The sequence below is a fragment of the Nicotiana tabacum genome, chromosome 3 (genome assembly GCF_000715075.1).
Source record: "Nicotiana tabacum cultivar K326 chromosome 3, ASM71507v2, whole genome shotgun sequence".
Taxonomy (NCBI): domain Eukaryota; kingdom Viridiplantae; phylum Streptophyta; class Magnoliopsida; order Solanales; family Solanaceae; genus Nicotiana; species Nicotiana tabacum.
This window is the reverse complement of record NC_134082.1, coordinates 52,489,316-52,500,827: the sequence shown is the minus strand read 5'-3', so window position 1 is coordinate 52,500,827 and position 11,512 is coordinate 52,489,316. Positions and strand designations below refer to the sequence as shown.

The following is an 11,512-nucleotide window of genomic DNA, read 5'->3' as shown; positions in this document are numbered from 1 at the left end:
GCTGATTTCATCATTATAGTCTATAAAATTTTTAAAATTCCTGAAATTTGCTAGTGGTCAACTTTTTTGTGTGTGTATTTAAAATTGATCTTTTTCTATACTGAAGAGCAATTAAATATTAATAATATATTAAAGTAATCCAAACTAATCATTGGCCACTTAAATAATATTTTCTTTTGAAAAAAGATCATTATTGGCCCCCTGAAACTTTTCGAGTTCGTTATTAATTAAGCAAAAGAAAAACTAATTTTGTTATATTACACGCATGTAAAAAATCTAAATTCTAGTTGATATGAAAGGATAAATGAACAACCTAGGGTTGGGGAATGGGGATTAAAGTTAATAGTTTTTTTATTTTTTATTTTTTTTAAATATTTAATAATTAGTTAATTTGAATTTAATTAATTTTTGGTCTACGGGCCGGCCCAACCCAGTCTCGCTCAAGCCTCAAGGGCCGACGGCTGACTTGTGCCGGACTTATAAACCTCAATTTTAAATGAGCTCAAAAAATCCTAACCCAGCATCATCCAAATAGCGAGCTAGTTTGGGCTGACATCATCGGCCAAGCCCATTTTGACGGCCCTAGCTTTGAATAAGCCAATTGTGAGAGTGTAAGACAGTTTCTAAAGAAAATTCATCTTGTTTAAAATGGGAGAAATTCAAAAATAGCTAGATTTACAAGTGGTCATTCAAGAATAGTCACAGTTTCAAAAGTAATCAAAATTTAGCCACTTTTCGTATAAAGATAAATTTGAACGAAAATACTGTTCAAAATCCGGAAAAATACTCCAGTATAATATACTGGAAACTTCAGTCTAATATACTGAAATTCCAGTATAATATACCGGTCCAGCATAATATACTAGAGTTTGGAGCACCGGTGCTCCAGTCTCTAATATATTATACTGGAGCTAGCAAAGTATACCGGTCCAGCATAATATGCTGGAAGTTCATATACAGGTGCACCGAACTCTAGTATATTATGCTGGACCGGTCTTTGTTGCAGCAAAATAATGATTATTTTTTAATGATTTGGCAAATGCCAACTATTTTTGAATGATTAATCCCAACAACTTGCAAGATCATGCTATTTTGTAATTTAAAACTTCTAAATTGAATACATTTGACAACAATAACGACAACAACAAGGTTGGAGGATAGTGTGCACCCACACTTACCTTTGGTGGCCGATGGGGCAGAGAGCCGATGGGCTAGAGAGGCTGTTTCATTGAATACATTTGACAATCCTATGGTATTTGGTCTTTCCTCCATCGAAAGCCAGGTGAAACTCAGTCGGAAATAGTGCAACAACAATGTCGAAGCGCAAGCGTCGAGGGACGGCAAAGAGCACTAACAGCACCCTTCTTAACCCTTCAGGTACCTCTTCACTCAATCTTCTTCTTCTATCTTCCAGTGAGAAGGTTTTAATTTTCACCTTGTAGTTGTAAAAAAAGAAAAGGATTTCTTTTCTCTCAATTATCGGGTGAACTAGGGCTTGATCGGAATCACGTTTATTTGCGTTGCTAGAACAGCTAATCAACTTCCTAATAAAGTTTGTAACTTTAGTTGGGCAAGTTCTGAAATTGCTTTTTAAAGTATAATAGTAGAATTTATGCGGACTTAGCTAATAGCCTGTTTGGCCAAGTTTCTTCAAGGCAAATTTTTTTTTTTTTTAAGAAAAAGTATTTCTTTTCAAAGTTGAAGGGTTTGGTCAAGCTTTTAGAAGAAAAAAAGAAAAAAATGATTTTGAGGAAAGGATATGTTGTTTTTGTTAGACACAAAGTTTAAGAAAAAAAAGACTTTAGAAACTTGTGATCTAAAACAAGCCATATATATTTGTGTGGCTATAAATCATCTTATTAGGGATAAATTGAGAAATTCAAAGTTAAATTATTTTTCAAATATACAAAGTTATCATTCTTTCCTGGGACATACTGAAAAAGAAAGAATATCATAAGTTGGGATGGAAGGAGTACCGTTTATTTAAAAGTAGGACTTTTTTTTTTTTTGAGATGATAATTTAAAAGTAGGACTTACATTAAATTTCATGCTTTACCGAGAGTAATTTAGTTTAACTAGAGATTTGAATGTCAGCGTAGTGTAGGATAAGTGTGACACTAGAAAAAACGTTGTATCAGAAAATTACTAATTTGTCTCAATTTGATACAAATTCTTGAGTATTGGAATGAATGGACCTAAATATGGAATGGATATAAAAAGATTCGTTGTATAATCAACACTGACTAGTTTGAAGTTGAGGCTTAGTTGATTGATAGTATAACTTAGCTCTGAATACATTCCTTATGTTGTTGCAAATGCACCCAATACACAACTTCATTCAGAGGAAAGGAGCCATTTTAGACCTTCAAAAGCAATCAAGTTAGCCAACAATCATATCACCCTATAAACTTCTTCACTTGTCCTTCCATATGTAACTCCTTCCACGAAAGAATTGGATGCTTCTATTGTACCTTAACATTAAAGAAACACCGTCAAACAGTGGTGGATGCTGAAGTTCAAGTTAGCGGGTGCTAGTATCGTGACACCCACTATGCCTTTATGATAATGGGTGTAGGCTTAGTAGTGAATATATATTCTTTGAATTTTTTTGACTAAACATGTAGAGGCTAAGCTGCACTCCCACTGCCACTTACTTACATCCCCCCCTGCCTGCTTTCTAGCCTCCTAAGCTGCAGAGTCTGCAGAAAGGTCTATAGGATGCCTAAGATGGGGGAATTGTAAATTGATATTTTATTTCTTTTGATTCCATTAGAAAAAAACTGTTGATTCCATAAGCAGAGGAATGAAGCTGCATCTTTATAAATAAATGTGAAGTTAGAAGTTTCCGATCCAGTGACTACAATGAGCCACAGAAAAACACTGAATAAACCTTCTTATTTGCGACTCGAGAGGAAAATAAAGTTGGTCTTCTCGCATTTTACATTTAAGGAAGTATTAGAACCTTTCTGAAAGCAATTTAGCTTGTACTATATCTGTATAAGTTTTTAGTTTTCGGTAACACCTCGTATAGTGACCCTTTTAAGTACTCCATTTTGGTCTATGAAGATGGACACTTCATATCCAAGTGTTATCGAGATCATTCTGTGCTTTAATGATGTGAACTTTGATAGGAAAATAATCTCCATGATTTTGAAAGAGTCCCTTGTAGTATGTTTCATTTTTAGTACGAGATCACAAAGTTTATTTGGCGACTCGATTCCTTGTTTGCTGTAGAATCTTCTGCCCCTGAAATTGTGAATCATCAGCAATCCGGAAATTGCTCATTGCATAAAAATGTCCCTCGACAGCAAAGATCAAAGGGGGGACTACAAACTTCTGGTATTACTAATACCCTGCAATCTTTACATATTGTTTGATCAGCTTGCTGACTTGTGTATCTTTATCTCTGACGATTTTAGTCTATTCAACATTGGAATAAACATTTGTTTGCACCTTTATTCATTTCATGTAGTCTATTTAGTTTGATGTAAATTTAGTTTTCTTCAAATTTAGATCAACGCATAAATAAGACCGACATTTGATATAAGATTGGGACAAAAAGAGTTAGGTTAATGGAGGGTTAAATTTGGATTTCTGGCATAATATTCTAAACATTTTCTGGGTATGGTACATTTCTAGTCCTTATAATTTTGTATTTGCACTTTTCACCCTTACGATTTTTGGCACATTAGTACAGTGTATTATCTATTTGTCTGCTGCTGTCGTAGATTCACTGAGTTCTATCCTAATTTTAGTAGAACTTTTTGTTTTCTTTTACCTTTTTCCCTTTTAGATAAGAACAAATCACAAAACATAATGGATCGAAATAGTGAAACCGATGTATCAGATAACAAACCACTTGACAAGGAAGATAAGAAACTTCCCATCAATCTTGCAACTTCTATAGAGAGGGTTGGGTTCTTGTGTGGAGGGTGGGTGATGTGGCAGGCTATTTCTCTTCAATTTACTGTCAAAGCAATGATTAAGCTACTGCCCAATGCTATAATCCATTCTAACCTTGAAGGTCATATATCTGTTTACTCAGATTTTCCATATCAAGATTTGTGAGCGGGAAGGAGCATTGAGTTTTTAGATAGGAGTTAATAATGTACAGGAGCTAGCCTCTTTTTTGTACTCAGTATCTCCTGGATGCTTATTGAATGAAATCTAACTATACCTGATCAAAGAAAAAGGGAGTTGGAAGGAGCGATGTTGCTTCCCCCTCCTAGAGCATGGAAATCAATGTTGTGCTAATAGTTTCAGAGTTGCAAAGCTGATATCTTAATTTTCCACCTCAGCAACTGATCAGGAAAGGATTAATATGGAATCCCCAAGTATGTCGCAGTTCAAACCATGATCATGTGCACTAACACGAAAAAGTAAGGTGACAGCTGATACAAGCCACTCTGAGGTTATGCCACACAAGCTTCTTGTTGTTCGCAGTTCAAAACACGGCCATGTTCACGTCAAAGGTGGAAAGTAAGATAACAGCTGATACGAGGCATTCTGAAGTTATCCCACTGCTACTTCTTGCTGTCATGGTTCAAGGAGGAACAATAGTCAAAAGGGGTTAGGCTCATGGAAATTTGACCGCTACTTGGAGTACTTTTGTAATCTAACTCTATGTTTGGTTGGGGTGAGGAAAGGTTGCTGAAGAGTAAGTAAAAATTGAGATTAAAAAGGTTATTTATCTTGTTTGTTAAGGAAGTAAAAGATGAAGAGAAGTAAATGTAGAGAGGTCGGCGGCCCTCCAAGATTGGATGGAAAGGAGGAAATGATGAATACTACTACCAATGAACTTTCTCTCCTTTACCCTCTCCTCAACTTTATGGAACCAAACAGTGTAAGAACCCAAGACTTGTCAATTTCTCTTGTGAGCCTAACTTTTTTTTTTTTGGGGGAACTTTTGGGGTTTTTTATAGGAGCATATGGAAATGGCATCCAGAAGATAGGAAGAACTCATTTACATGCCTTGACAGCTTGTGGTTCTACTTGTACTCAGAACGTTCTCACAAAGCTAAGGTGTTGAATTGGATAACAAAAATGGAGAAGGGTCAAATATGCCCCTGGACTATTGAAAAAGATCTAAAAATATCCTTCATCAGTCAATGCTGAATTTTAAAAATAATTATTTAAATTCCACGTGGCAACTTGTTATTGGTCGAAATTAAGACATCTAACCTATTAGAAAGACTCATTCATATCTACTCGTTTTTTCGGACTAACCCGCCCCAACACTAACCTGACCCGAATAAAAAGTTCAAAATAAAAAAGACGCCCCCGCGTGGCAACATTACCAATTTGTTCTTCCTAAACGACGCGGTGCTAGTAAAGAGCTTATATGAGTAAGTTCCCAAGTAGGTGCTTCCGGATATTCTGCATTTCCAAGCATTGAGGAACTGGATTTTAACCTTTTTGGAACAACTAGGAGAAAGATATCAATCTTCTTGGAGCTCACTTGATGTAGCGACGAGTTGGTAGTGATATACTTTGTAGATTTTGAAATCATATAACTTTCTATGTCACGGTTTTGGTAGATTTTGGGGCCTCTTTTTTTTAGTTGAACTTTTTGTTTGGGTCGGGTTAGTATTTGAAGCGGGTTAGTATGAAAAACTGGTAGATATGGGTGGGTCTTTCTAATGTGTTAGATGTTTTAATTTTGGCCAATAAGAAGTTGCCATGTGGAATTTAAATAATTATTATTTTTAATTCAACATTGACCTAACGGTCAAAGGGAATATGTGAACCAAAAAGGTGGATGGAGGGGTATTTTTAGACCAATAGGTGAATGAAGGGTATTTTAAAACCTTTTTCAATAGTTCAAGGACATTTTTGATCCTTTTCCGTAACAAAAAAGAACATATTCTCGGAAAAATGTGTATTTGTGTGTTTATTATTTACCTTATAAAAAAAATATATTTGTGTTTTCATAAATCATCTCATTAAGGGTAAAATGAGAAGTTCAAAGTTAGATTGTTTTCCAAATATAGAAAGGTATCAATCTCTTTTGGGATAGTCTAAAAAAAGAAAGAGTATAACATATTGGGGGGGCCATTTAATTAAAAATAGGACTCAGTTGTTGTTACACTTACATTAAGTTTCATGCTTTACAGAGAATTTTTAGTTTAATTAAAGATTTGATGTCAGTGTAGTGTAGGATAAGTGTGAGATTAGAAAAAACTACAGTATTAGAAAATTCCTAATTGTCTCATTTGGGACAAATTCTTGAGTATGGAATGAATGGACCGGAATGGATATAAAAGATTCGTCGTATAATCGACACTGACTAGTTTGAAGTTGAGGCTTAGTTGATTGATTGATAGAAAATATAACTTAATTCTGAATGCATTCATTATGTTGTTGCAAATGCACCAAATACATGAAACTTCATTTAGAGGAAAGTAGTCAATTTAGTCTGTCAAAAGCAATCGAGTTAAACAACTATCACCCTATATAAACTTCTTCACTTGTCATTTCCCTCAAAAAAACTGGATGCTTCTGTTGTACCTTATAACCTTAAAGCAACAATGTTAAACAGAGGCAGATGCTGAAGTTTAAGTTAGTGGGTGCAAGGTACCATCACACCAACTACACCTTTGTGACAGTGGGCTTGAGCTAGTTGGAATATATTTTTATTTTTTAAAAAAATTTAACCCTGCCTGCTTTCTTGCCTCATCAAGCTACAGAGTTTGCAGAAAGGTTTATAGGATGCTTAAGGTGGGGGAATTGTAAATTGATATTTTACTTGTGTTCATTTTATAAGCAGAAGGATGCAACAACTATATCGGGATAAAAAAACATGAAGTTAGACGTTTCGAGTCCACAGACTAAAATCGGCCACAGAAAAACGCTAAACAAACCTTCTTATTTTGGGACTGGGATGGAAAATGAAGTTGGTCTCCTCTCATTTTTCTTCTATAAGAAGTGTCTAAATTTTACTGTTATTTCAATCTAAGCATCATTAGTTTCTATGGTTTTATTGTTCATGACATTCGAAGGAAGTATGAAAACCTTTCTCAAAGCAACTTAGCTTGTACTAGTTATATCTGTATGAGTAAGTTTTTAGTTTTTCGCAACACCTGGTATAATGACTCTTTTAAGTAGTCTTTGAGTCCATGAAAATGGATACTTTATATCTAGGTCTTTTCCACATCATTTTGTGCTTTTATGATGTGAACTTTGATAGAAAAATAATCCCCGAAATTTTGTAAGAGTCCCTTGTAGTATGTGTTCATTTTAGTATGAGATCACAAAGTTTATTTGGCGATTCGATTGCTTGGTTTGTTGTAGAATCTTCTGCCCCTGAAATTGTGAATCATCAGCAAGCCGATATACATACTCATGCAGATCAAAACATAAAAGGCATCCATGTACCTGAAGAAACAAGTAGCTTCAATCAATACTGCTCATTGCGTAAAAATGTCCCTCGGCGGCAAAGATCAAAGGGAGGACTACAATCTTCTGGTACTACTAATACTCTGCAACATTACATTTGTTTGATCAGCTTGCTGACTTGTGTATATTTATTTCTAAGGATTCTAGTCTATTAACATTGGAATAAGCATTTGTCTGCACCTTTATTCATTTCATGTAGTCTATATGGTTTGTTGTAAATTTAGTTTTCTTCAAATTCGGATCAACACTTAAATAAGACCTGCATTTGATATAAGTTTGGGACAAAAAGGATTATCTAACGGAGAGTTAAATTAGGATTTCTGGTGTAAGATCCTCTATGTTCTTGGGTAAGGTACATTCCAGTCCTTATAATCTTGTAATTTTCACTTTTTCACCCCTACGATTTCTTGGCACATTAATACCGTATATTGTCTGTTTGCCTGCTACTATCATTGTTCACTGAGTTCTATCCTAATTTTTTACAGGTCCTTTTTTCTTTTACATACGAATAAATCAGTTGAGAAGAACATAAGATATCAAAATAGTGAAAACAGTGTCTTAGATAACAAACCATTTAATAAGGAAGATAAAATGCCTTTTTTGTACTCTGTCGCATCCCTTGGATGCTTATTTTATGAAGTCTAACTTTACCCGATCAAAGAAAAAGAGAAGTGGGAAGGAGCAACATTGTTTCCCCCTCCTAGAGCATGGAAATCAACGTTGTGCTAATTATTTCAAAGTTGCAAAGCTGATATCTTAATTTACCACCCCAGCAACTGATGAGGAAAGGATTAATACGGAACTCCCAAGTACGTCACAGATCAGACCACGATCACGTGCACTTAGACGAAAAAGTAAGGTGACAGCTGATACAAGTCATTCTGAAGTTATCCCAGAGCAAGCTTCTTGTTGTTCGCAGTTTAAACCACGTGCACGTTCGCAAAAAAGACGGAAAAGTAAGATAACAGCTGATACAAGGTATTCTGAAGTTATCCCAAAGCATACTTCTCGTTTTCATGGTCAATCAAGGAGGAACAACAGTCAAAAGGGGTTAGGCTCATGGAAGTTTGAGCGGTACTTGGAGTAAGTTTTTATGACTTTTTTTCCTTAAATGTCCTAATCTAACACTATGTTTGGTTGGGGTGAGAAAAGGTTGGTGATGGGTAAGTTAAAAAAAAAGATTTAAAAGGTTATTTCTCTTGTTTGGTAAGGAAGTAAAAGATGAAGAGAAGTAAATATAGAGAGGTTGGAGCCCCTCCAAGTCTGCTTTTTTAGCCCCTCCGTTATTGGACGGAAGGAGGAAGTATATTACTTCCTTTCCATCTGTTTCAAACAATCGGAGGTGAATGATGAATACTACCAATGAACTTTCTCTCCTTTACCCTCTCCTAAATTTATGGAACAAACAGAGTGCAAGAACACCATGACTTATGACTTTCTCTTGTGAGCCTAACTTTTGGGGTTTTTTATAGGAGCATATGGAAATGGCATCCAGAAGATAGGAAGAACTCATTTACATACCTTGACAGCTTGTGGTTCTCCTTGTACTCAGAACGTTCTCACAAAGCTAAGGTGTTGAATTGGATTACAAAAAAGAACATATTCTCAAAAAAGTATATTTTTGTTCCCATTGTTATGTGGTAAGTATTTCTTCATATGTACTAGCTGTATGATTATGTAGAATTCTACAATTTAGATGTCTCTATAGACTGAGTTCCCACATTGGCAGGGGTCACTGGAGTCTCCTGATCTTTTGTCACCTTGATGAAAGTTTACAATCTAAAGCAAGAAGTCCTTGCATGTTGTTGCTTGATTCTTTGCAGATGGCAAATCCTGAGAGACTTGAACCTGGGATCAGAAAGTATTTCTTTCTCTCAGCCCACTGTTCCATTCTGGGCTTACTTTGAAATTATAATCCATTAAGATAGCAGTGTTTTCGTTGCAGATTTGTTATAGACATATTCAAAGCAGAGCACAGGCCAGAAACCAAGGACCAGATAAGGAAAATCCCTCTAATGATTCCAAAGGTGACAATATTATGTGCCGTTGTCTAATCTCGGTGCTTTTGCAATGCCATACTCATATAAAAGGTTTCAGGTTCCGCAGCAGAGAAATGATGAAGACTGTGGCAATTTTGTTTTGTACTACATAAACCTCTTCTTAGAGAGTGCTCCAGAAAATTTTAGCATCTCGAAGGGTTACCCTTACTTTGTAAGTTCCTCTCTACGAAAGTTTCACACTCTTACATTTCTAGAAATTACATAATCCTTGTTATAACTGGATGCTTTTTGCAATTTGGTGTTGCTTTATAGATGACAGAAGACTGGTTTACTCTTGAACGGTTGGAATGCTTTTGCCAAGAACTGCAATCTACTATTACGAGTACTTCTGATTCTGATGAATGCCTCCTAGATGACGGAGATGTAGTGTGTCTAGATTAGTGCTTGTAAAATAAGCAAGTATCCATCCAACCCTCCCAACTAAAAATGGGAGGATAATTAATTTATTTAAACTGGGTCAAATATGGATCAATCCATTTCCATATAACCCTTTATAAAAATTGTATAAAACGGGTTCAAATATCAACCAATCCATATAATCCTGTATAAAAATTGGATAAAATGGGTTCAAATATGGATCATTCTCCTCCAGATCCCAGTTCCAGAAGTTGAAGCTCCTGCTACCCCTACTTGTTCAATTGTGCTTCATTGAACTTTAACACCTATATGGCCTTTGGATCAATTGCTGCTATCATCTGCGCCTTTGCTTTTTAGGGCTGTGGAAAGCTAGCTGCTGCTGCTACTCTCCTTTATGGAGTGAGCTTTTACTAGTACATTGTAAGAATTCTTAATTATTAATTTTTTGGAGCTGCTATGTAATGAATTAGTACTGACGTAGGATGATTAGGAGTTTTTGGGTTGTTTGTTCATATCTATGGGTTACCCTTGGATCGTTTTCCTTTTTATTCTGATCCCAGTTGACTGATGATGATTTCGTAAAAAGCATGACATGGGTATTATTTCTTGATGGTGGAAACAAAAAAAAGAGACAGTTTTGCATTTGTTTTTGCCCCTTAAATGGTGTACTGCAGTCTGTATTTGGGACAATGTAGAAGCAAGATGAGAGATGATTCAAGTAACCTTCATAATTGGTCAATTCTAAATGGTTGCTATCATTTTCATATTCCTCATATCGCACTTCTCTTTGAACCATCACTTTTGCGGTTTGGATCAGTTCAAAATCATTCCACTTAATTCCACACAAAAACAATTTTTCTTTTCTCACACTGTGTCACTGAATTATTTGTGATTTATATTCAGTTTGTAAGTTTACTTTCACTCAAACCCTTGCTATATAGATTACTCAAACCCTTGCTATCGCACTTGTGTCCTTTTAGGTCTTTACTTAGTGGAGCAATATATAGAGGGAATTTACTGGTTGGAATATTATAAATTATCTTTGAATATTTCAGATGTAAAACAGTTAGAAGACAATATACCTACATTGGAAGAAGTATATAATAATACGCATCTCTTAGAACCCAAGACTTCAATTTAGCCTCTCTTTTTTTCTTTTCTTTTTTTGAGATGGTCGCTTTGACAACAGATATTGAGGCTATGAATCCCTCAACAATGACGATATTCGAGAGGCCATAGGATAATACTCATATTATCTGACACTCAATCCATTCTCAATAGTTACTAAATATGGATGGGTTGGGTATTTTACCCGTTTTGTCTAATTCATTTTCAACCTGAATCCGACCTGTCCATTTGTCAACTCTAGTTTAGATAGAAATAAGTGAATGCAAGTGAATTAGTAATAGCATACACAAGATTTTGTTCAAGTGATGTCAGCCTATTTTCACAATACGGTTGTGAAGTGGTTTAGGTCTAGGACTATGGTGATTTTAAGGCTTTACTTTGGAATATTTTTAAGCGCTGTAAGAACAGTGTGAATTTACATGCTTTTCTAAAAATATTATTTTTATATATAGTGAAAAATTTGTGAATTGGTGTCGGATGACGCCCTTTTCTAATGGGTTTCTCTTCCACGGTGAATTAAAACGGAAGGTTATCTTCAATTTGGTTACCTTCAAAATTGGGGAAAGGAAATG

General features: G+C 35.3%; 1 protein-coding gene across 3 annotated transcripts; it reads left to right on the top strand.

The window, feature by feature from the left end:
* Positions 1-1,125: 1,125 nt before the first annotated feature.
* Positions 1,126-10,400, top strand: LOC107828570 (uncharacterized). 3 transcript variants are annotated; one of them, XM_016655910.2, is made up of 9 exons: positions 1,126-1,377; positions 3,235-3,339; positions 7,291-7,464; positions 8,169-8,478; positions 8,868-9,035; positions 9,125-9,256; positions 9,341-9,422; positions 9,493-9,606; positions 9,708-10,400. In XM_016655910.2, the coding sequence occupies exons 1-9, from the start codon at positions 1,314-1,316 to the stop codon at positions 9,834-9,836; spliced, it is 1,278 nt and encodes a 425-aa protein (XP_016511396.1). In that variant the 5' UTR covers positions 1,126-1,313; the 3' UTR covers positions 9,837-10,400. The 3 variants fall into 3 exon arrangements, with proteins under 3 accessions (XP_016511396.1, XP_016511398.1, XP_016511397.1); XM_016655911.2 differs by having other exon boundaries at positions 1,165-1,377; positions 7,348-7,464; XM_016655912.2 differs by lacking the exon at positions 3,235-3,339 and having other exon boundaries at positions 1,147-1,377.
* The last annotated feature ends 1,112 nt before the right edge of the window (positions 10,401-11,512 follow it).

Coding starts and splice junctions, on each gene's coding strand:
- LOC107828570 (XM_016655910.2), top strand. CDS start 1,314: ATGTCGAAGCGCAAGCGTCGAGGGACGGCAAAGAGCACTAACAGCACC. Junction 7,465..8,168: donor GGGAGGACTACAATCTTCTG/GTACTACTAATA, acceptor TTACCACCCCAG/CAACTGATGAGGAAAGGATT. Junction 9,257..9,340: donor CTTGAACCTGGGATCAGAAA/GTATTTCTTTCT, acceptor TTTTCGTTGCAG/ATTTGTTATAGACATATTCA.